This window comes from Leopardus geoffroyi, chromosome D3 (genome assembly GCF_018350155.1).
Source record: "Leopardus geoffroyi isolate Oge1 chromosome D3, O.geoffroyi_Oge1_pat1.0, whole genome shotgun sequence".
In the NCBI taxonomy this organism is placed as follows: domain Eukaryota; kingdom Metazoa; phylum Chordata; class Mammalia; order Carnivora; family Felidae; genus Leopardus; species Leopardus geoffroyi.
The window spans coordinates 27,425,005-27,448,847 of NC_059339.1; the positions used below are offsets into that span (position 1 = coordinate 27,425,005).

Genomic DNA, 23,843 nt, shown 5'->3' on the forward strand with positions numbered 1-23,843 from the left:
TGCGCCACGGGCAGGCACAGCATGCACCCTTCTTTGAGTGCAGGGGGTTTCCTGGCCCTTGGCTGGGCTGGGACTGCCTTCCAGGCACAAGGGCAAGTCCCGTCCCCCCTGCCACAGCGCCGTCCAGCCTCCACACTGACAATCCCAGCTAACGAGCCATCCTACCGAGCTGCCTTCTGCTGTGGAGGGCCACGGCCATGGGAGAATGGTCCTCTCCAGGGCGCTAGGGTCCCACCCTGAGATTCCCACCCAAGAGCCTCACCACCCCTTTACTCACCAGAACCGGAGCTTCCTAGTCTCATGGGTGTGGTCAGTTTAGTGTCGACCCTCCCCTGGCAGGACAGGGCTACTGGCCCCACTGGCCATTTCCTCAGTGCTGATCTCTGCCTCTTCTTTGGGCAGCAGGAGCTTTGCCAGAAACCTCGGGGTAAACCAGGATGAGGCACTGATACTGTCAAAAAAGGGTGAACTAAGGTCTGGGCATCCACCGCCATCTCCAAGGTGAGGAATCTGGCTCAGCCCTGAAAGCATACCTCACTGGATAGTGGTCCCAGACTTGTGGGAGGGGACACAGTGACAAACTCATGACAAACACAGGAATAATAAATTTATTATAAGAACCACAGATGACACGGTAGTGCACATACAAAAGGGGAAGCCTCTCATTGCCAGAGGGCTGATGCCCTGTCAGGGAGCTTTCACTCTCCGGAGCAGCTCTGATGACGCCAGGTCCTGAGGATGCTGCCCTGACCCAAGAACAGGCCCAAGTGCCCAGTGAGTGGGCACGGTGCCAGGTACAGGATCCACTCAGGTGTCCCTGTTCCCTAGGCACCCCCACAGTGCTGAGCAGACCCCCATGGCTTAAAGGGAGAATGCCATGAGGTATGAGTCCCAGGTGATGGCAGGGGATTCGCAACTGCCTGCTGGCCGACTTTCCTTCTGAGACGCAGCCAGCGGCCCTTGGATCCAGGAGCTTCCCAGTGGCGTGCCCCCCACGGCAACGGTGGAAGCGTCTGAACCCAATACCGTGACCAGAGAATTCTGTGTGTGTTTTCAGGGTTTCCTATGCTCTCCATGTTCCCCTACAGAAACAAAAAGTTTTCTGGCACACACACAAGAGGCTCTAACGAGACCTGGAGTTCTCCCCCAGGCTGCTGAGGAAGGACATGGGCCCTGGAGAAGCCAAGGGGACAGCAGCCCAAGGAGGAGCACACAGGGCTGAGGCATGTCTGACTCCCGGGGGGGAGTGGAGGTGGGGGGAGTCCCAACCCCACCACGAAGCAGCCAGCTCCACAGCCACCTGCCCCAGTCACGTACAAGTATGGGAAAATGTTTGGCAGGTCCCCAAGGCAGAAGATAAAAGCAGGAAAGCTAATCTAAGCCCAGGTTCTCTAAGGGAGCCAACACCTAGAAATGTCCAACGTGAGGTGCATGTCCGCTGTGGCCCTGACAAGGTTGCCGGCTATCCCCGTGGTCCCCAGTGGGTGGGTGGCTAGGCAGCGGAGAGGCAGGCCTGGTGGATGCTCTGCGCCCAGGTGTTGAGCAGGGCTGTGACCGAGTGCTTGTCCGGGAGCTGCAGCAGCCTCGAGGTCATGCACCGGTGCACCGACTGCAGGAAGGGGTTGGCGTCTGCAACAGAGCAATGGGCCATGAGTGCCGCTGTGACCTCCGCCGGGACAGCCAGTGCTGGGCCTGACCCTGGGCTGCACAAGCAACTCTTTATGAAAGGCCGCCCCACAGACACAGGGCTGGCGTCTGGGGCATCAAAGCCAGTCAACATGACCAGGATGCCATCTCCCGCACACAGTGGGGTGGCCAACACGGTCCCCTCCCAGGCCCATGCGTCAGTGGAGAACTGGAATGTGAACAGGTCTGGAGCCCAGGGCTTTCACTCAGGGACAGCCTTGGGATCCCAGCCCTATGCACCAGCTCTGCACTGCAGGGGGACTGGCCACCATCAACAGGGGTCTCTCCGGGCCTCTGGTTTGAAGCCATGTCACCCAGGTGGGTCTCCATAAGCCCAAGCTCCTTCTGTACTCCCGTAACAGCCTTGCAGAGGCCCACAAAGGCGGTTGGACCTGCTCGCCTCTCTCTCACTATAGGTGACCGCCCTGCAGACACAGGATGGGCCCCTTTCTTCCCAAGTGACTTCTGGGCAACCCACTCCTGCCCACAAAGGGGCAGCAGAGAAAGGGGAGGAGGGGCCTCAGCTGCGGGGCACAGAGCAAATCTCGGTTGCCCTGAGCTGATGCCCCCTACCAGGGTCCCTAGACGGCAGCCGTGAGGCCTCCCCAAGGCTGTCCTCTTGGCTCACCGTACTGCCACTGCCTGTCAATCCACAGTGGGCTCTGGGCGGGGTAGTCGGCAGGCACACTGAGCTCCAGCGGCGGCACGCTTGGGAGATCCTTGTCATCTGCAACACATGTGTCTATGCCTGTGACCTGGCCCAGGCTGCCCTGCCTCATAGGCCTGCTCTAAACAGGGCTCTTCATATCCCAAAAGGTTCTGGTGAGGCTTGCTGCAGTCTGGAGGTCACTCTGATTCCCACTTCCACATCTCCCTAAGGCCTCAGGCAAGCACAGCCATATCTGGTTGGGAGGGAGGGGCTTCCCTGGCAGGCCGGTGAGAGGTAAGAGTCTGTGGGCTCAGGGCTCTGCCCTCAGAGCACCTCCTGGGCCAGGTATGTGTGAGGATCCAGGAGGACACAGGGATGGTGGGCTTCAGCGTGTGGTGTGAGCATGCCTGTTTGTGGGAGGCCAAGTGCCTGTCCACATGGATCATGCGGGCCTGTGCTGGGCCTGCTCTAGGGCCTTGGGCTGTAGTTCAGGACTCACTCTCCCATAGCACCAGCCCCGCCCGCCCTCCCCTGTACGCACCCAACTTGCATATCAGGTGGACGGTGCCGTTGTTACTGCAGTGAGATGGGTCCAAGTTCACCAAGAACTTAGGGTCTAATCTGGCCACCTCCCCCTGGAGCACGTTAGGAATGCTCTGCCGTTCATCGTCTTCAAACCTACGCTTCCGAGTGCATACCACCGGGGCCCTGGAAGAGACCACCATGGTCACCACACCACACTAGGCTGTGGCCCGTGGCCCACGGCCCACCACCCACTGCGAGGCTGAACCCTGGACTGTACGTACGTAATGGGTGGGCCGTGGATAGCCGTCATGGCTGGCACGAATGTACGGTACAGGGAATGGTTGAAGACAGGTGAGCGGATATTGGCCAGGACGGCATCCAGGAGTGGCTGGCACAGGTACTGCTGCTTGGTTGGCGGCACCGGGGGTGGTGGGGGCGTGGGCTGTGACAGGATGGGCAGTGGGGATGTCAGCAGCCCACTCTTGGGGAGGCTTTCCAGACCCTGAAGTCCTTATCCTTCACAGCCAGACTTCTGTGGCTTCCCCACAACCTCTGCCCCCCTGGAGACAAATACGGCTGATCCTGGATACATTCTCCTGCCTTCTGCAGCCTTGACCTTCCCCAGAGTTCCCTTCCCCCAGGGCTTGGACTGGGGCTGGGCAGGGCTGGCTGGAGGCCTGATGGTGGAGATGGGCATACAAGAAAGCCCATGCACCTGGGGGCTGCAGAAAGCACCCCAGGACCACAGCCACAGGGTGACTTCTCCCATGTTCCCACATATACTCTCCTTCCGCACAGCAGACCTGACCTGGCAAAAGACTCCTGGGCAAGGTCCCCAGGCTGAGCAGCATGGCCCCTCTGCCCACTCCTGACTGTGAAGGCTTCTCTCAGCTTGTGGTTCTGAATTCTCCCCACAGATGCCTGTGGCCCTTTGAACACCACCAGGCCATGGTGCCCCACTCACCACTGCCATGTCATTCTTGAGCTTCTCCAGGGCAATCTCACACTTCTGGAGTGTTTTCAGGGGGCACCTATGGGGAGAGGGGATGTGACTGATTCTGGGTGCTCAAGGATGAGGTGTCAGCGGCTCTTGAGCACTCATCCCAACCGCTCCCTGCCTAGCTCGTCCTGGTGTGCATGGAACCAGCCTTGGCCACCAGAACCCTCCACAGGAGCCCCAGTCATTGAACTATTCCTAGACCCAGAGTATAAGGCAAGATGGTCCCACGTCCAGGAGCTATCCGGTCCTGCTCATCAGAAGAGAGCATAAAGGTGATGGGTCAGGGGGAGAGACAGAGGCCAGGTCCCTGCCCCAAGCCCTAGAGTCCCAAAGAGGGATTGAGCCTAGAGGCTTGAGTGCTGCCCAGCTCCAATACATCTAGTTCTGCAGTTTCTAGCATTTTGCACGGTAAATAGAACAGAGAAGATCTTCTAGAAGGGAGCATAGCCTAACTGATGCAGAAATAGGGACAGAACCCAAAGGCCAGTCCATGTGCACAGTTCTGCAGGGCTGGCCCGTCTCTGGCGTTCAGAGCAGCACAGCTGGCAGGTAGGGGCAGGGCACGTGTGCCATGTTGTGAACCAGGGCTCCAATGCCTTACAAGTGCTTCTCAAGGCGATGTCTTGTTTCATTTTCACAGCCAACCCGGGTGAGCCATAGTCACTCCTTTTGCAACGGAGTAAATGAGATGCAGTCATTTGCCCAACGCCACTGGGAAGTCTGGGGCAGGGCAGGGGCTGGATACTGGCAAAGACACGGGGCCAAGGGCTTGGAGGCACCTGTGGAGGCCCGAGGCCCCTTCTCTAAACTCCATCTCACCACCAAAGCCCTACAATCCCAAAGAGGGATCCAGCCTAGAGGCTTGAGTGCCGCCCAGCTCCAATACATCTAGTTCTGCAGTTTCTAGTGTCCTGCTCAGATACTCAGTGTGGCTAAGTCTGAGTTCCACCCCAGGCCTGAATGGAGGGTCACAATGCCACTGTGGCTTTATTTCCACTCCTGACTGGGGGATACCGTTGCGGTCTCATCTCTGACTCATGCCTGGGTTCTTCATTGGCTGAGAGAGAATTGCCTCAGAGGACACTTAGCTCACTGTTCACTGACGTTTGGATTTGAAGGTTCAGTACTTACCCACCTCACCCCCTGGCCTGTTCTGCCTGCAGGTGGATATTGTTGCTGGAAGATTCACTCGTTGACTTTGAGGGAGATTAAGACTCCTTTCATTCAGTTATGGGTTGGTTTTTTTTTGTTTGTTTGTTTGTTTTTGGGAAAGGGGCAAAGGGAGAGGCAGAGAGAGAGAGAGAGAGAGAGAGAGAGAGAATCTTAGGAAGGCTCCATGCTAAGCATGGAGCCTGATGCAGGGAGCAATCCCATGACCCTGAGATCATGACCTGAGCTGAAATCAAGAGTCAAATGCTCAACCATCTGAGCCACCGAGACATCTCAATTGTGCCTTTTTAATATAGAAAATTCAGGGCACCTGGGCGGCTCAGTTGGTTAAGTGTCTGACTCTTGCTTTTGGCTCAGGTCATGATCTCATGGTTCATGAGATCAAGCCCCATGTTGGTCTCTGCACTGAAAGGAGGGAGCCTGCTTGGGATTCTCTCTCTGTCCCTCTGTGTTCCCCTCCGCTGCTCGCTCGCTCTCTCTCTCTCAAAATAAATAAACTTAAAAATATAGAGAGAAAATTATATAAGCAGTTAAACATTAAGAAGAGAATCCCCAAACACAAGTTATTAAACTGAAGTCTAGTCACAAATCACTGCTTATTCTAACCCTCATTTATTTAAAACCAGATTTGTGTCAAAGTCTTTCCAGAGACGTTTTTACAGTTCCAATCCTTCAGGCCTGGGACAACTGATGCTTCCTTCTTCTTATTGCTTATTGCTTCCTTCTGCCTGCCCAGTTTCTACAGCTCCAAAGCCAGAGAGTAGCATGCCTTGACCATGTTCCGCTTGCTCTGAGAATTCCTGTCAGCACTGGATTCCATCATTAAAAAAAAAAAAAAAGGAATTATATATGAAACTTCTGCAAAAATACATGCTTATTCAATATAATGTATGGTTATTAACAGAAGCTTTTAGCATAACAGAAACACCACAGACTTTGGAATCAGGCCTGGGACCAAATCCTGAGTCCATCAACATGGGATCTTCTGAATTGGAGAGCAACACCTGTCTAGATGCAATGTTCCGTTTTCCTATTCCTTGACTGTTATTAGTCTAATCTCCCTAGCCTAGATCTTCTCAGTTTTAAGGGAAATACTTCGGGGCACCTGAGTGGCTCAGCTGGTTGAGCGTCCGACTTCGGCTCAGGTCATGATCTCACGGTTTGTGAGTTCGAGCCCGGTGTCGGGCTCTGGGCTGACAGCTCAGAGCCTGGAGCCTGCTTCGGATTCCATGTCTCCTTCTCTCTCTGCCCGTCCCCTGCTTGTGCTCTGTCTCTCTGTCTCTCAAAAATAAATCACTGTAAGGGAAATACTTCTAAATCCTTACAGTTCGTGTAAAACCATTCCCAGGGCTCAGCCTGGTCCTTCTGTGAAATGAGGCTAAAATCTCCCACCCAGAGTCATTGTGAAGATGGGATGAGATAGCAGACCCCACAGAAAAGGCCTATGTAGAGAAAGACACTATTGGTGCTAGTATCCTTCCCCTCACTCCCCGTGCCTTTTCATTTGTTATTGAGGAATAACGTTTATGCTGAAAGGTACACATGGATTGGGGTGTGAATTTCCACAAACAGCACAGACCTATGCAACCAACCTGCAGGTCAAGAAATCACAGACTCCGAGGAGCTCCCCGGAGCCCTTCCCTTCCCTATTTCCATAGTTTGGGGACTAATGACATTGTCATCCATAGGAGAGAAGCTGCCCTAAGGATTTTCTCCAAAACCTTGTGTGTACCAGCAAAAACCAGCAAAGTTCTCAGAAGGTGGTAATGTATTGCCTTGTAATGGGTTTCTCCTCAGGATATCCAAGTGGACAGAGAGTTTGATGACCTCGCTATCTCAGTGAAGGCAATTCTTCCAGCACTTTATATCAAGACTGCTGCCCACAGAGTGGAGTACAAAAGACTTGCCTCCAGTCTACACCCCGTCCCTACTGGCGTCTGTCCCTAAGTGACTGCGGTATGTGGCTTCTTCTCACATTGGCCGCTTCAACTTCCATGTGGAGAGTTCTTGGCCTCATGATGCTTTATTACCACTTGAGTCTGCAGTGAGTCCCCATGTCAGCTGGGTGGTAAGTCCTGTGGAGCCTGTCTTCATGATGACTCAGACACTTGTACCCTCCTCTCCATCCCATGGCCTCTGTTAATGCAGAGCATTAATGCAGCCTTCCTTTGCTCACGCTAATTTCCGTAACATGAACTTGTGCTGTGTGCTACATGTTGAGCTGAGTATAGGGTCAAAGATCTCCAAAGTTCCTGCCTTGGTGACTTCAAGAGACCATGAAAATATAAGGTGGTGTGTGACTGGCATTCCCAAATTCAACTTGCCAGAGCGCAAACTGACACAATGTTTTTGGAAGGTTTTATGTACCAAGAGCCTTAAAACTGCCTATGCCCTTTGATTCAATGGTCTGACTAATCTGCTCTTCAGAAATAATCAGAGATGCATAAAAATATTGATGTCCAGGGGTGCCTGAGTGGCTCAGTAGGTTCATGCGTTCGAGCCCCGCATCGGACTCTGTGCTAAAAGCTCAGAGCCTGGAGCCTGCTTCAGATTCTGTGTCTCCCTCCCTCTCTGCTCCTCCCTCACTCGTGCTCTCTCTCTCTCTCTCTCTCTCACACACACAAAAATAAATAAATATTTTTAAAAGTTTCACAAAAAAATATTGATGCCCAAAAATGCTCACTGAAAGGCTGTTTATAATATGAAAATTGGAAATAATGTAGATGCCCAATAACAGGGGACTGGTTAACTAAGAATTGGAACTCTGCAAACATTAAAAGCCAAGCGTTCAAAGAACATTGAACACGTTAACAGTTTATGAAAAAGCACATGATTAATGTTAAGTGAGAAAATCAGGATTGAAAAAAAATCACATGGTTTGTCTGGCAATTCCTTAAAAGGTTGAACCTGTAGTTTACCACAGACCCAGCAATTCCTGTCATAGAGAAATGAAAACATGTGTTCACAGCAGCTTTATTCATAATATCCACAAAGTACAAATGTCCACCAACTGATGAATGGGTAAATAAAATATGGTATAGGGGCACCTGGGTGGCTCAGTCAGTTGAGCAACTGCCTTTTGATTTCGGCTTAGGTCATGAGCTCACGAACCTTGGGATGGAGCCCTGCATCAGGCTCTGTGCTGTGCATTGGTGGAGCAGAGCCTGCCTCGGAGTCTCTCTCTCCCTCTCTCCCTTGCTCTTTCTTTCTCTCAAAATGAATAAAATAAACATTAAAAAATAAAATAAAAATGGTATGCCCATACAATGGAATATTATTTGGCCATAAAAAGAAATGAAATTTGAGGTGATGATAGCATTCTAAACTTGCTTGTGGTAATGGCTGCACAACTCTGTGAATATACCAAAAGTAATTGGGCATTTTAAATAGATGAATTGTAGAGTATGTGAACTGTATCTCAATAAAGCTGTTTGCAAGAAACAGGAGTGAAGGATCATGCTACCACAGGAATGTATCATGTAACAGGAGGAATGTGTCATGCCACAACATGAATGAACCTTGAAAACATGGTGCTGTGAAAGAAGCCATTCACAAAAGACCACATATTGTATGATTCTGTTTATAGGAAATGTCCAGAATAGGTAAATCTACCAAGACAGAAAGTAGATTAGAAGTTGCCTAGGGCTGGGGCGCCTGTGTGGCTCAGTGGGTCGAACATCTGACTCTTGATTTCAGCTGATTGTGATCCCAGGGGATTGAGTCCTGTGTCCTGTGTCTCCATGCTCAGCATGGAGCCTTCTTGGGATTCTCTCACTCACTTGCTCTGCTCCTGCTCTCTCTCCCTCTCTCTCTCTCTCTCTAAAATAAAATTTAAAAGAAGTTGCCTAGGACTAGGTTGATGGGAGGGACTGGAGGTTGGCAGCAAAAGAGCATGGGTTTTTTTGGAGATGATAAAAATGTTCTAAAATGAATCGTGATGGGGCGCCTGGGTGGCTCAGTCGGTTATGCATCCAACTCTTGATTTTGGCTCAGGTCCTGATCTCACGGTTTGTGGGTTTGAGCCCTGCTTCAGGCTCCCCGCTTACACTGTGAAGCCTGCTTGTGATTCTCTCTCTCTCTCTCTCTCTCTCTGTCTCTCTCTCTCCACCCCTCCACCACTCATGCTCTCTCTAAATAAATAAATAAATAAATAAATAAACTTAAACAAATAAGTCACCTACTCTAACTTTTCAAATGGATTGTGGTGATAGTTGCACAACTCTGTGAATATACTGGAAACCAGTGGATTGTACACCAGTTTAAATGGGTGAGTTGTGGGGCACCTGGCTGGCTCAGTTGGTAGAGCATGTGATTTGATTTCAGGGTTGTGGGTTTGAGTCCCACATTGGGTGTAGAGATTACTTACAAACAAAAAAACATATTTTTAAAAAAATAAATTGTATGGTATGTGGATTATATCTCAAAGTTGTTACTAAATCAAAAAATCATATTGTTGGATCCAATTTTGTAAAACCCATGTATAAGTATATACACAGGGGGAAAAAAAAACTAAGAACACCTTGACATATTAATAACGTTTAGCTATAAGGTGTGGGTTTGGGGATGATTTTTATTTTCCTTATGTCATTCTTCATTTCCTACACTTTCTCCTCTGAATATGTGTTACTTTTAAAACCAGAAAAAATAAATAGTACTTTAAAATGTGATACAGGCTACAATTCAGTGATGTATGTAGAATGATTGGAGCCATGAGGGTGGAGGAGGGTGCTATAGACTGAATTGGGTCCCCCTGCCAAATTCCTACGTGGAAGCCCTAACCCCCAATGCGACTATATTTGGAAATAGGAGGCAATTAAGGTTAAATGAGGTCATAAAGGTGGGACCCTGATCTGATAGGATTAGTGTCCTTGTAAGAAGAGACACCGAGAGCTTGCTCTCTCCTCCCACCCCTATAGGCAGACACAGCAAGAAGGGAGCCTTCTGCAATCAGGAAGAGAGCCCTCGCTAGAAACCAACCCTTCCAGAACTTGACCTTGCATTACTCTCCTAGCCTTTAGAACCGCCAGAAAATAAACTTCCGTTACTTATGCTACCCAGTCCACGGTGTTCTGTTATGGCAGGTGACCTAAGATAGAAGGATTCACTCTCTTGGAGGGAAGAAGCAGGGAGGGTTTCTCCTGGTTTCCCTGGCTCTCCGTTGACCTCCTTCCATCTCCCTCCTCCCTGCTGCCAAAGCTATCTTTCTAAGGGCCGACCTAATCATACTATCCAAATGTTCCCAAGGCCTACAGAAAAAGTCCAGCTCCTCTACCTGCTGTGTGCCACTGCAGGGGCAGAGTTCCCGCTCTTCTGTAAGAAGTTAAGGGTCTGCTCCAACCTGCTCTAGGGAATCACCAGAAAGGATGTTGCATTCTGGTGATAAGTTTGGGGTTATGCCAGAATTCCTTTTACCCTTCCTTTCTCAGAAATACATACACAGTGGATCCCAAAGAAAGTTAAGTCAGTCTTTACAGAATGGAAGAATCAGGTGATTGTACCAAAGTTCCCCAAAATGGACACTGCACTCCAACCCAGCCTTGGCGGGGGGAGACTGGGGTATACCCTCCAACTGCCTTGTCCCCAGAAACTCAGAAATCCCCAGATTAAAGAAGTAATCAAATCCTGCCTGGTTCCTGGGCGCTGGATGGCAAAGGCCTTTCTGCACCGGAAAAAGGGTGGACAAGAAAGCCGGGTGTAGATTTTGGGTATGAAGCTGGCATCCATCTTGTTGGTTGTTAGTCTATCTCAAGTCTCTTGAGATAGAACACACCTCCGTGGACCAGATGAAGCCACTTGAAGTAACAAAGTAACATCTGTGAACATGACTTCATGAGCCTCCAACCAACAGCGTCCACCTTCTCAGGAGACCCCCCCCCCCCGGCCCCCGCCCTGCCCCCAACTTTCCCCGTAAAACCCCTCGTTTATAAGCCATCAGGAAGTTCGGGACGTTGAACACTGGTTTTACGTTCTCCTGGGTGGTGCCACACCAAGGAATAGCCTATCTTCAAGGCAAAAACTTGGTGCAAGTCTTTTATTGGCTTGCGAAGCACGGGAGAGCAGCTCTCCTTTGCATTGGTTACAGGTAGATGGTGGGCAGGCCTTGAGAGGGTGTCTCGTTTGCCAAGACCGGAATCACGTGCAGACAGGTGAGTGGGCCTGGGCCTCCAAGCAAGAAGGCGGCACAAGCTTGACGTGAAGCCACGCGCACATGGAGGGCTTACGTGCACGAAAATGTGCTATGTCCCACGCAGAGAAAACCGTGACCACTCCCACCTAGCATCCGAGGATGCATCAGAATGCTCGGCTTTGGCTAGGCCACAGCCTTCCCGCCACAGCCATATCCAATCAGAAAGCACCATACTCCGCAAGTCAAGTACCGTCCAATCAGAAGCGGGATTCCAGGCCTAGGTCCGCCCCGAGGCACTGAGGACCAATGGGCACCTGGGCAGCGGCGGGCCAATCCCGGGCCGGGTGCACCGCGCAGCAGCGGCAGTTGGGCGCGTGGCGTCGGTGGCAGCGGTTGAGGTCTGGTAACGGCGTTGGGCAGCAGCTGAACTCACCATGGTGAGGCCCCCCCCCCTGGCCACTCTCGGTTCCTAGAGGCCCAGGCAGGAGGGAGGATGAACCCCGCCACATGAGGCCCCTGGGTGGGGCAAGACTGGGACAAATCCTAGGACCGGGGCTCTGTGTGTGTGTGTGGGGGGGGGGGGGGTGGAGATCGGGGGAAAGAGGGGGCTGGGCTGGGCACGGGAGGCCCAGGGCTGCCCGGACGAACAGATGATAGTTCTCTCGCTTGTTCTCTGGGTGTGCGAACCCTGAGGGCAGCGGCAACCTGCGTCGTGGTAATGTCCTGGATGAAGGGGGGTCGGCAGGTGCAGATGTCTTCTCTAAAATTGTAACTTTATGAGCCAGGTTGGAAGCTGGGTGACCTTGACTTGTTGGGTGGCCTTGACTCAGTCTCTGAGGACAGCCGTTATGTTGGGTTCCTGAGGCCTGGAAGGTGGTTCTCAAACGTTGGGGTCCCAGGACATCCCTAGAGTATGTATGTATGTATGTATGTATGTTAACGTATGTTTATTTTTGAGAGAGAGAGACACACACACAGCACAAGTGGGGGAGGGGCAGAGAGAGAGGGAGACACAGAATCCAAAGCAGGCTCCAGGTTCTAAGCTGTCAGCACAGAGCCCAACGTGGCGTTCGAACTCATGTGATAGGAGATCATGACCTGAGCTGAAGTCCAACACTTAACCGACTGAGCCACCCAGGTGCCCCTACAGTATTTATTTTTTTTATAGAGTTTATTTGAGAGAGAGAGAGAGAGAGAGAGAGAGAGAGAGAGTGCAAGTGGGGGAGGGGCGAGGGAGAGGGAGAGAGAGAATCCCAAGCAGGCTCTGCACTGCCAGCCCAATGAGCTCAAACTCACAAACCATGAGATCATGACCTGATGGGGAAGCAAGAGTCATGCTTAACCATCTTAGCCACCCAGGCACTCCATGGACATCTCTACAGTGTAACAAATCAGGACTCCAAAGCCTTTGTTTATGTGGGTTATCTCCATAGTCATTTGCCATGTTAGAAATTTTAAAAATATTTATTTACTTTCAGACAACATGCTAACATAAACACCAGATATCCAAGTTGCAATAGCCATAGTTTGTCGCCTCTTGCAAGGAAAATAACATTCTGTGAAAAAAGCTAGTTCAGTTGGCAACTGAAAACACACAAGTGCTATTTCTTAAAACAGCTGTATTTCAGCAGGTGCACAAGTGCTTTATGGATACTTTCCGTTTTATCACAGTACTTGAGGGTGGATGTTTTATAAAATAATCATTTTTTGCTTCATCATGAATATTCTGAAATGAAATTGCCTTTTTTTTTTGGTCTTTTTACCGTGAGTGCATAAGGGTGAAGAATCTAACGAACACCGGTATAGTTTGGTGCCACTACCTTGATTTGTACTAGGGCATTAAGAATTTTACCCACTTTTTTTTTTTTAAGTTTATTGTTTTGAGAGAGAGAGCGTGAGAGAATCCCAGGCAGGCTCTGCACTGTCAGTGCGGAGCCCAGTGCGGGGCTTAAACTCATAAATGGTAAGATCATGACCTGAGCTGAAGTTGGATGCTTAATTGACTGAGGCACCCAAGCACCCCAGTTTTACCCACTGTTTGATTATGCACCATCAGTGAACACGGTGAAATGTGAACACGGTGAAAAGGGCTGGTTATCTCAGTAGTCCTACTGTGAAATCGCTTTAATTTCCAATTACCCTGAAGAGGTCTGTGGATCTCTAGTGGCCTGAGAAGGCCAGTGATTACTTTGAGGACTGTTAGCGGGTAGGGGATCAGTAGAAACAATTGACAGGAGGAAGAGAGCAGAAAGGTCTGCGCATTTGCTGTCTGGAAGCTGAAGCTTCTGGGTACGTAGGGAACAAAGTAATCTGCCAAGAATATGAAGAGAGCAGTTGGACTGGAGCTTGAAAAGAAAGAGGATGAAGTTAAGGCTGAGTAAAGCAAGGTAAACTTTTAATGATCAGGTGAGGTTGGTGATGAATTTTTAATGGCTTTCTATTGAAAGCTAGGAATGATTTTTCTGACTGCTTTTCGTTAGTTCCATTGGATAATCAGATGGAAGTGGCCTTGCAGATCATGCAAGCCCCCATTTTGTAAAAGAAAAAACTGAGGGATTTTCTCAGGGTACAGAGCTTACTGTGATCATACTAGGGCTGAGTCCGTAGAAAACTAAATCAGGCATCCTGTGAAGCATAGGCTGCCTGGATTTAAGTAAGGCAAAATGAATAATACTGATCTGTAAATGGTGTGATTGTGTGGATTCCAAAAGACTTCCCAGAGTGTTGATGAATTTCTTCCCTGAAGGAGTGCATTCCTTGTCATTGGAGAAGTTCTTTCTGCAACTGAATAGTTCCTTCTGGGATGGATTCTTAGGGTATTGTGGCGTTACGTGAATCTCTATGCCCCTAATTGGAGAGTTGGTGTTTGTGTGATAAGAAACGGGACTGGGACTTCGGGGGCACCTGGCTCAGGCGGTTAAGCGTCCGACTTCAGCTCGGGTCATGATCTCACGGTCTGTGGTTCGAGCCCCGTGTCGGACTCTGTGCTGACAGCCCAGAGCCTGGAGCCTGCTTCGGCTTCTGTCTCCTTCTCTCTCTGTCCCTCCCCTGCTTGTGCTGCCTCTCCATAATAAACAATCCTTTAGAATAAAAAAAAAAATTACCTGCCAAACTTAAAAACAGGACTTCAAGTTCTTGGTATTGTATATTAGGATTTAGGATTCAAGGTGGGACACCTTGAATTTTATTTGATCTCTTCTATGTATTTGTAAGGATAAGGTGTCTAAAATAGAACAAATGATTAATGACTGTACAGTTATGTTTATGGCAGGAAAGATAGGATACAGTCAAAATCGGTGCTTTGAGTCTAAGGAAACCACCAAAGGACAGTGTAGTGTCCTACCGTTTGTGATGTCTGGTTGCCATTAACTCCTAGCCTTGAGGTGAAGGGAGTGGTCACTAGAAGCTGAGAAGGTGGCTTTGTCAAGAACACTGACTGCTGAAAGTTTGTGGCCTTGATAAACACACTCAGGGAGCTCATGGCAGTCCGGCAGGGTGGGAGCCAGGAAGTGAGCACCCTGACCACACTGTCCTCTAACCTCGCAGTCTCTTGCTGATGCCCGCCTTGGCTAATGCAACCAGAAGCCAGGTGCAAGGAAGCCCCTTAAATGCAGTCCAGATGGGTCAGCCTCCCTGAGCACAGCCCTGGGTGGAGAAAATAGAGGGTAGCTGTAGATGGGTAGATGGATGGCACACATATGGTGACCACTGGCACCTGGGCCATGGTGACCTGTGTCCAAGTCCACTCTTCCTTCCCTGATCTGTTACTTGTTACATTCTCTTTGGACAGGACACCATCAGAAACTAATCGCTATACTCTTTAGAGAATAACTGTGGCTGTATGGTGACTGTGGCTGTATGTGACTGTATGGTGTGGCGTTTATCACTGACATTACGTGTATGGTAGCAAACACTTTTGTGTAGGGGCTAAGTCCGGCACTTAGTAGCTAAGGCGGTTTAGAGCACCTCAGTTTTCATAGGGACTTGAAAAGGGTCACATAAGCCTTCTGGGAAAGGTCTGGGAAAGCCATAGACAATGTGAAATACATGTAGATGTGTGTGTTAATACGGTTTCCATGCCATATAGTGTTGGTTCCCTTGAAGACAAGGGGATCTCAACGTTTGTGTTCTGGTTCCCAGCGCGAGTGCATCTCTATCCACGTGGGGCAGGCAGGTGTCCAGATCGGCAACGCCTGCTGGGAACTGTACTGCCTTGAACATGGAATTCAGCCCGATGGTCAGATGCCAAGTGACAAAACCATCGGTGGTGGGGACGACTCGTTCAACACGTTCTTCAGCGAGACTGGGGCTGGCAAGCATGTGCCCAGAGCGGTGTTTGTGGACCTGGAGCCCACCGTGGTCGGTAGGTACTCGGGCACTTGGGCGGCTTTCCCGGGAGAGTGGGAGAGCCTCCCTGAAGCCCCCTCCATGCCCCCTGTGCTCCTTTGAATCCTTTCTGCGGAAAGGACGGGGTGTGCAAGTACACGCCTGTGGCTACATCAGGTGAGAAACTGAGGCTCCTAAGTTAGGAGAACCTAACGTACAGGAAAAACATAGGCTGGTAATAGATTCACTCGTGGCCGCCTCAGCCCCAGGCAGGTGGTTGTGTAGACTCCACCTGCGGGGTGCCCAGGCACTGGTCCCTCCTTAACGCTGCGCACACCAAAATGCTGCCGCGTGAGAATCTTGACCTGCATCTGACAGAAAGGTAAGGAGAGCACATTCGTTGGCTTCCTCCGGATTAGAAGGCTGAAGTGGTTGCCAGGGAGAGCTGCAAGGAGAGAGCACCTTTCAGTGGCCACCCAGGGGAAGACAGGATGTCACCCTAAAGCCTGTGAGAGGCAGGCCACAGAGGGTGCCCTGATGGGACTGGCCGGCCAAGGTCATGCTGACCTGGTGACTGTCTGGTATGTAAGCGATTTTTTAGTTACACTCTTGGAGGCAGCGGTGGGTAGGAGGACATACGTATGCACGTGCAGAATCACCTGTGTGCGGGTGTGAGTGGTTTCCCTTCTTTGAGGACCAGTCAGATTGGACTTTGTACCTCCACTTGACTTTACCTGGCGAGCCATAGATTGCTGTTGTGGTCTGCGTATGACGCAGAGACGTTTTCTACGAGACCCTGATGCTGCCGACCCGCGAGGAACGGCACGTGCTTGGTAGATCCCGACGGTCCCCAAACCCACCCCTCCTGGTGAGTTGACAACAGGCTTGAAGCCCTGCGGCCCACGTGTCCTCTTTGTAGATGAAGTGCGCACGGGGACCTACAGGCAGCTCTTCCACCCAGAGCAGCTGATCACCGGGAAGGAGGACGCAGCCAATAATTACGCCAGAGGCCATTATACCATCGGCAGGGAGATCGTCGACCTGGTCCTGGACCGGATCCGAAAACTGGTAAGGGGGTGCCGAGAAGGCTTCCTGTGGACGTTGCCCCGGACGGGAGGGTGTGCAGGGATTGCGACCAGGAGGTCGCCCTGGCAAAACCCCAGGCCAGAATCTTGAGTCCACGTTTCCCTTCACGTGTGGCTTCAGTGCGTCCGTACATCTCTAACGTCTGCCTTGCTTTGCTCCCGAGCGTCCTGCACGTGCGCTGTGGACGATTTGAATGTGTGATCATCCCGCAGAGGCAAAGAAGCGAGCGTGGCTTGTCGGAGGTCGGCGGTGTGGCTTCCGCAGGCACTGGCTCACGGTCTCTGGTTTCTCTCAGGCGGATCTGTGCACGGGGCTGCAGGGCTTCCTCATCTTCCACAGTTTCGGGGGCGGCACCGGCTCTGGGTTTGCGTCCCTGCTCATGGAGCGGCTGTCGGTGGACTACGGCAAGAAGTCCAAGCTGGAGTTTGCCATCTACCCGGCCCCCCAGGTGTCCACGGCCGTGGTGGAGCCCTACAACTCCATCCTGACCACCCACACGACCCTGGAGCATTCTGACTGTGCCTTCATGGTGGACAACGAAGCCATCTACGACATATGTCGGCGCAACCTGGATATCGAGCGGCCCACGTACACCAACCTTAATCGTCTGATCGGGCAGATCGTGTCCTCCATCACGGCCTCCCTGCGATTTGATGGGGCCCTGAACGTGGACTTGACGGAATTCCAGACCAACCTGGTCCCCTACCCCCGCATCCACTTCCCCCTGGCCACCTACGCCCCGGTCATCTCAGCTGAGAAGGCGTACCACGAGCAGCTGTCTGTGGCCGAGATCACCAATGCCTGTTTTGAGCCGGCTAACCAGATGGTCAAGTGTGACCCTCGGCACGGCAAGTATATGGCCTGCTGCATGTTGTACAGGGGGGACGTGGTCCCGAAAGATGTCAACGCAGCCATCGCCACCATCAAGACCAAGCGCACCATCCAGTTTGTGGATTGGTGCCCAACTGGATTTAAGGTAGGACTGGGTGATGTTGAGTGGTGTTACCGGTCAGCAGGCAGCCGACCAAGCACAGCATGCCCTTTGTAGGGGATGCCCTGTTCCATGGCAGCCAGCCCCTTGGTCATCAATCAGTGAGCCGGAGTGATAATTTATTCAGTGGTGCCATTTGAACTCCCTTCCTGAGTTATCGCATTGTGTATCTGTGTGAGAATTTTCTTTTTTAACAGAACAGAAAGTTTTTGGAAGGATTTTTGTTGCCGCTTCTGGGTGAAAGAATTAGTGTGGGAAAAATAGTTTGGACTTAGAAATGTAGCAATTTTCAAGGGCATTTGGATAATTGATGTGGATATTTGAAATTGGGGTATCACTGTAAACATCAGTGTTCCTAAATCCCACGTCATTCTTCAGGCATAAGGAAATTAAACGAAATCTAAACGTCCCATGCAGCATTTGATTTAACGAAAAATGGTCATGGACGTTTTTGGAAGAAATGGCAACATGCTCATTTCTCCGTTAGTAAGATTGGCAAGTTTGGGCAGAGGCTGCCTCCAACACAGTTTGTGCCAGTCTTCCATCTGATACAGAATAGGAAACTTGCTGTAGCTCTTCAGCTTTGTCCAGTACTTGGACGCTAAACTGTCGATGCTTTCCATCTGGGAGAACGTGCTTCCCTCTGCCTTGCTTTCCATGCCGCCTAGCTGGCTCAGACCTTACTGCTTCTGGTGGGCTTGCTGCAGCGGGTCCTTCACTAGCCCTTCCTATTCTGGGTTCAGGGATCGGCACAGTTGGCAGACCAGCCACGTAGAGTTTTATGTGGACACACCCACACCTGTTCATTGGTGTCTTGTTGTGGCCGCCTTTGTGCTCCAAAGAGAGAATTAAGTAATTGTGACAGAGACCATGTGGCCCACCCAGCCTAGAATATGTGCTGCCTTGCTCTTTTTTTGGTTAACATTTATTTTCATTTTTGAGACAGAGAGAGACAGAGCATGAACGGGGGAGGGTCAGAGAGAGAGGGAGACACAGAATCTGAAACAGGCTCCAGGTTCCGAGCTGTCAGCACAGAGCCCCACACGGGGCTCCAACTCACAGGCCGTGAGATCGCGACCTGAGCTGAAGTTGCACACCTTAACCAACTGAGCCACCCAGGCGTCCCTGTCTTGCTCTTTATAGACAAAGTTTGCCGACCCCAGCTCTAACTGACCCTGTGTATTCCTGCCCAAACCTCTGGTCGTGTTGTCTCCTGGTTTGGAAACTTAGAATGCCTCCCCTTTTGGACCCAGCCCTCGAATATCACCCCTTTCTCCTACTTAGCACACACATAGGCCACCTCCTGTTGCAGTAGTAGCAACAGTCCTAGGACCTGAGGGTGTGCCTGTCGCCCTATTGTGCACAGGCTGGCTCATTTGGTGGGAGACCGGGGCTATGATCTCCCCTGGTGATACGGCCATAGTACTCTGAATCGAGTGGAAAAGGTTTCAGCTACAGAAATGAATCCCCATCTTGTAGAAGCCTATGGGGAAAATAACATGAGCAATACAAAGCAGTGTCCCCTTTTAGAAGAAACAGCCCTGTTACCTGAGCACCTGTCACATGTCTCAGTTGCTGGGACACAGCCCTTCAGGCAACTTGGGACTGAGCCGGGAGCCAGGGCTCCTTTTCCCCAGTTTTCCTGGTCTGGAAACCAGCACCCTGCTCACCTGACACCTTGCCTGGCACAAAGAAGGCACCTGCATGTCTTTTGTTTCCATGAAAGCAGCTACCATTTCTGGGTTTGACACAAGTTGCACAGACTGTTTTCTTCCCCTTCTCTGGCAGGTGGGCATCAACTACCAACCCCCCACCGTCGTCCCCGGAGGGGACCTGGCCAGGGTGCAGCGGGCCGTGTGCATGCTGAGCAACACTACCGCCATTGCCGAGGCCTGGGCCCGCCTAGACCATAAGTTTGACCTCATGTATGCAAAGCGAGCCTTTGTGCACTGGTACGTGGGGGAAGGCATGGAGGAAGGGGAGTTCTCCGAGGCCCGGGAGGACCTGGCAGCTCTGGAGAAAGATTATGAAGAGGTGGGTGTGGATTCCGTGGAAGCAGAGGCTGAAGAAGGGGAAGAATACTGAATGAGTGCCTCTGGCAACCATCCTTTTGTATCATCCCCATTATAACATTACAAGATATGTTTATCTATTAAAGTTTGTATATTGAATCATCATGTCCTTTGTGGTTTTGCCATAATTCCCGATGTAGACACCTGCCTTTTCCAGGTGGATTTCCAGGGGAAAAACATGTTTCCTCTCAAAAAATTAAGCATGTCTGTATGTCTAGTTACCACTTTAACCCTAGAAAGAAAGTTTCAAAAGGCGTGGCTGAAGGAATTAGGAAGAATGCTTTGGTTACTTTAAATTTAGGCATTTCTTAAATCCTTCACCCATTCTTGATGTTCTTTGAAGAATGGAATAGTAATTTGGTTGTCTTCTAAATTGTGGAGTGGCTACTTTCACCCAGTCTTGTGGGAGGGTCCAGGGAGGCAGCCCCGCCCCAGTGCAAACTTATTTACTGTGAGGCTATCATTCCTTGAAGTTTTTTGTTTTCACCTCTAACTCAGCCGCGTGCCTGTCAGAAGGAACTGTAACAGGGCTTTCTGCCCATCACCGCCCACCCATGGCACCTCTCCCGGAGTAAGCTATGGCCACTGAATTTGTCGGGTTATATTGATCACGTATTCTGGCCCCTTTTTCTAGTTGGGAGTTTCCTTTTTGCAGTCTAGCCTTTCCCGGGCTGCCAGCGTGGATCCCGGGACCCTGCCGGTTTCCCGCTGCGGCGCCACCAGACCCATACATACACTACGGGGACTCTGCGCCAACGAGCGGGGCGCCGCTCCTTCGGTGCCGAGGTGTTGACGGCCAAGAGTTTGGCCTGAAAAGCCAAGAGCCCGAGTGTACTACTGCGCAGGCGCTCAGGGAGGGTGGGACTACGCAGACCTGGCAGCAACATTACGCTTCGCCGCTTCCGGTGCCCGCCTCGCCCCGCCCCTGGGTCGAGTGCTTCGCTCTTCCGAGTCTCTATGGTATCAACTTCCACCGCGCTCCACTCCTCGCGAGACTTCAGCGGCGCAGCAATGGCGAGATCGTGAGTGCCGCTGACGGGAGTCAGGAGAACGGGCTGGGACGGGGCTCGGGCGAGATCGGGCCGGGGGAGACCCGGCAGGCCAGGGCCGCCAGGAGCGGATCGGCGGCTGGGGGCGCGAGGCCCTTCCGGGCCTGGAGAGCCGCCCACGACCAAGCTCCCGCCTCTTCCCCAGATGCCGCGTCACTGCTCCGCCGCCGGCTGCTGCACAAGGGACACGCGCGAGACGCGCAACCGCGGCATCTCTTTCCACAGGTCAGCGCGCGTGCGTGCTGGCACGCGAAGGCTCACGTGTGCCTGCACCGGTTTTACCCTCTTCGTGGAGCCACGATTGCGCATGCGCTTTCCTCTGGTTGGCGCGATGCTTGTATTTGTAGGGGGGAGAGGGGCGGGGCGGGTGTCACTGAGCCTAGGTGGGAGAGGAAGCATGGGAGGTCCACCAGCCTGCGTCCCTCCGCTTTCTGACTCTCACCTGCCAGGTGACGCTAAGGAAGTTGCTTTCCTCGAGGCCTCAGTTTCTTCATCTGGACCTTGGTGGGAGGTGTTTACCTGGCAGGGTTGAAGGGAGATCTGGTGGTGGCGTGTGCATGACCAGTCCTTGCCGTCTGGAGTGCTTGAGCAGCTTCAGTCCAGGGCTACAGACACCCTGGTGCTTACTGGTTTGTGGCTCCGCAGACTTCCCAAGAAGGACAACCCGAGGCGAGGCTTGTGGCTGGCCAACTGCCAGCGGCTGGACCCCAGCGGCCAGGGCCTGTGGGACCCGGCTTCCGAGTACATCTACTTCTGCTCCAAGCACTTCGAGGAGAACTGCTTTGAGCTGGTGGGAATCAGGTGAGCCTCTGTGGCAGTGGTCACTGGGGCAGGGTTTGACGCATCAGAGTAGTCGGCCGATTGGGGCAGCTGTACGGCCAGATGAGGACGATCCTGAAGCCACTGGCTGGAGCCCAGGCCGACCTGGTTACGCGGTGTGGCTGCTTTTTCCCAGCTTTGCACCTCGGTGACAGTAAGACCCACCCCCTCAGGGTAACTGTGCTAGAGACAGGAGAGGAAAACATTAGCTTTTTCAAAGGCTATTCTTTAGAACCCCAGTCCTCCCAGCAAATCCACATGAAATTATTCTTTTAAAAAAAATTTTTTTTTTAATGTTTATTTTTGAGAGAAAGAGAGAGAGAGACAGAGCGTGAGCAGGGGAGGGGCAGAGAGAGAGGGAGACAAAGAATCCGAAGCAGACTCCAGGCTCTGTCAACACAGAGCCCTGGTGCGGGGCCCGAGCTCTCGGACTGTGAGATCATGACATGAGCTGAAGGCAGATGCTTAACCAACTGAGCCACCCAGGCGCTCCCACAATGAAATTAATCGTTTTGGCTGGTCAGCCTAGTTCTAGTACAGTCTTTTTTTACACGTCTAATTTTGAAGAGCCCTGCAGGAAAGAGATTGGTGTAAGTCTACCTAAAGTGGCATTCCCTAAACTAAGTGCTGGCAACATGCCTACCCACCTCCCACTGTGCTAGCATGGGAGAGCCTGATCTGGGGTGCTGGGGGCATGCTAGCTCTGTGCCCTGCAGCTGGCCCTGGGGGGCAATGCTTATTGTCCACCTCATCCAGGCTGTTTTTCCCCACAGCGGGTATCACAGGCTGAAGGAGGGGGCAGTTCCCACGATATTTGAGTCCTTCTCCAAGTTACGCCGGACAACCAAGACCAAGGGGCACAGTTACCCACCTGGCCCCCCCGACGTCAGCCGGCTCCGGCGATGCAGGAAGCGGTATGTGCTGTGGGTGGAGGGTGCCCCATTCCCACCCCAGATCTGAGAGACTGGGCTTTAGGATGTGTGCCAGCAGTCTTGCTGGACAGGGTTCTAAACCAGTGGAGTAGACTAGGGTGGGCCAGTGAAGTAGAGTCTGGCAAGGCCTTGGCCTGGCCTATTAGTGTCTCTCTCTCTCTCTTTTCTCTCAGCTGCTCTGAGGGCCGTGGGCCCACGACTCCATTTTCTCCACCACCACCTGCTGATGTCGCCTGCTTTCCTGTGGAAGAGGCCTCAGCACCTGCTGCTTTGCCTGCCTCCCCCACTGGGAGGCTGGAGGCTGGCCTCAGCAGCCCCTTCTCAGACCTCTTGGGGCCCCTGGGTGCCCAGGCAGATGAAGCAGGCTGCAGTGCCCAGCCCTCGCCGGAGCGGGAGCCAGAGCGGCAGCCATCCCCCCTTGAACCACGGCCTGTCTCCCCCTCAGCCTACATGCTTCGTCTCCCACCCCCAGCCGGAGCCTATATCCAGAATGAGCACAGCTACCAGGTGGGCAGTGCCCTGCTCTGGAAACGGCGGGCTGAGGCCGCACTCGATGCCCTGGACAAGGCCCAGCGCCAGCTGCAGGCTTGCAAGCGGCGAGAGCAGCGGCTGCGGCTGCGGCTGAGCAAGCTGCAGCAAGAGCGGGCACGGGAGAAGCGGGCACAGGCAGATGCCCGCCAGACTCTGAAGGAGCATGTGCAGGACTTTGCCATGCAGCTGAGCAACAGCATGGCTTGAGTGAGGGGCTGCTGGGCCCGGAGCTGACTTGAGAGGTTGCCTCTTAGGGCTTCAGCCTCTTCCCCCCTTAGAATCCACCTGGAGAAGGACCCCATCTGAGCTGTGTCCACCAGACCTGCCAGATGCCATAATAAAGTGGATTCTAGGAGGCCCTGCTATCTGGCTTAGCTAGGGGCTGGGGCCCCTCCCCAATTATCCAAGCTCTCAGCGGTGAAGAGCAGAAAATTCAGCTTTTTGCCCACCCCACCTCATGCAACTCCAGTCCCCACAGGGTTTTGAGGGACAGGATGGTGTGAGCAGAGGCCAGCAACAGTGCCAGGCACCCTCTCCTTGGTACCTGAAACAGCCCAGACAGAAGTAGTCTAGTCCTTTTGAAAACATTTCTGAAACCCAGGCCAGAGTCAGTCTCTACAAGGACACCTGCATGGCTTTTATCCACTAGCCTAATCTGCCCAGCAGTCAGTAGGGTACAACATCTGAACCCCAGCCTGCAGACCAGCCACCCACTTACACTGGGCCTGGCTCATCTGAAAAACGGACAAAGATGGCAATTTCTGACCTAGTGCTACTATGCTTGGCAAGTAGTAAGGGCCCAGCAAGTGACACTTCTAGTCCCCGGAGGTCTGAGAAGAGGTGGGGGAAACTTGGAGGCAGGCATGAAGACAGCAATCCT

General features: G+C 52.1%; 3 protein-coding genes across 5 annotated transcripts; 2 read left to right on the forward strand and 1 right to left on the reverse strand.

Annotated features, from left to right (window-relative positions):
• Positions 1–590: 590 nt before the first annotated feature.
• On the reverse strand, positions 591–4,281 carry LOC123587429 (mediator of RNA polymerase II transcription subunit 15-like). 2 transcript variants are annotated; one of them, XM_045457184.1, is made up of 5 exons: positions 3,825–4,274; positions 3,142–3,302; positions 2,877–3,043; positions 2,315–2,413; positions 591–1,629 (listed from the first exon to the last, which is right to left on the reverse strand). In XM_045457184.1, exons 1-5 carry the CDS (start codon positions 3,831–3,833, stop codon positions 1,493–1,495), a joined length of 573 nt encoding a protein of 190 aa, XP_045313140.1. In that variant the 5' UTR covers positions 3,834–4,274; the 3' UTR covers positions 591–1,492. The 2 variants fall into 2 exon arrangements, with proteins under 2 accessions (XP_045313140.1, XP_045313141.1); XM_045457185.1 differs by lacking the exon at positions 2,315–2,413 and having other exon boundaries at positions 3,825–4,281.
• A 7,207-nt stretch (positions 4,282–11,488) lies between these two features.
• LOC123588458 (tubulin alpha-3 chain) lies at positions 11,489–19,737 on the forward strand. The gene is made up of 5 exons (XM_045459482.1): positions 11,489–11,594; positions 15,298–15,520; positions 16,403–16,551; positions 16,865–17,545; positions 19,349–19,737. Exons 1-5 carry the CDS (start codon positions 11,592–11,594, stop codon positions 19,643–19,645), a joined length of 1,353 nt encoding a protein of 450 aa, XP_045315438.1. The 5' UTR covers positions 11,489–11,591; the 3' UTR covers positions 19,646–19,737.
• A 788-nt stretch (positions 19,738–20,525) lies between these two features.
• On the forward strand, positions 20,526–23,319 carry THAP7 (THAP domain containing 7). 2 transcript variants are annotated; one of them, XM_045459483.1, is made up of 5 exons: positions 20,526–20,654; positions 20,827–20,906; positions 21,327–21,482; positions 22,274–22,414; positions 22,606–23,319. In XM_045459483.1, the coding sequence occupies exons 2-5, from the start codon at positions 20,827–20,829 to the stop codon at positions 23,168–23,170; spliced, it is 942 nt and encodes a 313-aa protein (XP_045315439.1). In that variant the 5' UTR covers positions 20,526–20,654; the 3' UTR covers positions 23,171–23,319. The 2 variants fall into 2 exon arrangements, with proteins under 2 accessions (XP_045315439.1, XP_045315440.1); XM_045459484.1 differs by lacking the exon at positions 21,327–21,482 and having other exon boundaries at positions 20,534–20,654.
• The last annotated feature ends 524 nt before the right edge of the window (positions 23,320–23,843 follow it).